Genomic DNA, 1,632 nt, shown 5'->3' on the forward strand with positions numbered 1-1,632 from the left:
ACATCAGCTTTTGTATCGTATTCTTCACTAGTGAAAACCTCCGGAGCAATATACCGACCTATAATGTGGATAACATTTATCATAACATATCCAGTAATCAAGATTCTTGACCAAGCAGATCAAGAATTAAAACTCCCAAATTCACAGTAACTAAGACAGGTGCTAAAAATAAACTTACAAGAAGTGTCTTGACATGTGAAAGGCTTGTCTTCTTTAACAGTAACTAGCTTGCTTACTCCAAAGTCTGCAACTTTCAGATGCCCTGAATCATCCCGTAAAATGTTTCTGCAAACATATAGTTTTACATTTGTCAGAGAAAAAAAGATCTTGTGATCAAGAAAAGAATCCGCTGATATGGATAGTGTGAACTCACGAAGGTTCAAGATCGCGGTGGATTATAGGGTCTCCTTTGATCTCGTGAAGATAACTCATTCCCCTAAATATTTTCAAACAGATAAAGAGTTACAAAAGAATCTAACAGAACATATATAAAATATGAAGAAGGCGCATGCATATATAGCTTTAAATCACATACCTTGCAATATCAAGGGCATATCTAACAGCATTAGCTGGTTTCAATTGTCCTTTTCTTTTGAGCAATTCACGCAAATCTCCCTGAAGTATTATATATAATGAGATCGTTTCGAGAAACTAAAGAGAAAGAAAAAAAGATCTAAAATTTAGCAGGAAAAGTCAGTACCCTGGGCAAATACTCAGTCACAATCATCATTGGATTACTTTGAGTTACAGCACCAAGAAACTGCACAATGTTTGGATGCCTAAGCCTTTGGAGCAATGCAAGCTCATCGTGGAATTTCCTCCTGTCGCACACAATACACAACAAGATTATGGTAAGGAATTGGAATCTACAACCTTATTACCCTCTCACAAGAATCATTCACTTACACTTGATCATCATCGCTCAAAACTTCATCATCGAGCTTTTTCACCGCAACTTGAATGCCACGCCACATTGCCATACAGTAAGTTCCCTAAAATAAGAAGCTTCATACCATTAGACTGAAAGAAACTGAAAAAACACATCAATGAAAGATCCATTATAGACAAGGACATGTATTTTTTTTACCTTTGTTATCTCTTTGCTTTGAGTAAAATCAAGCTCATTAGGATTGATTTCATACTCAGGGACTTCACGAGGAGTCTTCACGTGCATTGGAGCAACCTGAAACATACAAATGTGTTAACAATAATCAGAACAAAAGAAACAAAAACCCAATCTTCCAATGGCTATTACAGCGATAATTACAAACAAACATCATATTGAGCTAGATTCTTACCGGATGCTTAGCTCCATGTATCTCAAGAATCTTGATTACATCAATGTTCTTGTAAAATATTGCATCTGCAAGAGGCTGTTTTCAAAACATGTATTAGATAACATCAGCATCTATCTATATCCATCATCATTACTCAACAAAACCAGATAGCAAAAAAAAAAAAAAAAAGAATCATCTTTCTTACAGTGCTTCCCCAACGATCTTTAGGATCAGCATCAGCTTTCCGATCAAGAAGAAGCTCAACAACATCTTTCAAACCTTGACAAGCCGCAACGTGAAGAGCAGTCCGATCATCAATGTCTCTGTAATTAGCATCGATACCTGAATCAAGAAG

General features: G+C 36.2%; 1 protein-coding gene across 1 annotated transcript; it reads right to left on the minus strand.

Moving 5' to 3' along the window:
• Nucleotides 1-8: 8 nt before the first annotated feature.
• On the minus strand, nucleotides 9-1,632 carry LOC104774266 (serine/threonine-protein kinase STY8; the record flags this gene model as incomplete). Its single annotated transcript, XM_010498910.1, is given in 9 exon segments — nucleotides 9-58; nucleotides 179-285; nucleotides 374-436; nucleotides 536-615; nucleotides 701-821; nucleotides 907-992; nucleotides 1,088-1,183; nucleotides 1,299-1,373; nucleotides 1,483-1,632. Coding segments are annotated over 9 exon segments (828 nt in total), but the record flags the coding sequence as incomplete, so codon positions are not given.

Source organism: Camelina sativa, unplaced genomic scaffold (genome assembly GCF_000633955.1).
Source record: "Camelina sativa cultivar DH55 unplaced genomic scaffold, Cs unpScaffold02214, whole genome shotgun sequence".
NCBI classification, from domain to species: Eukaryota; Viridiplantae; Streptophyta; class Magnoliopsida; order Brassicales; family Brassicaceae; genus Camelina; species Camelina sativa.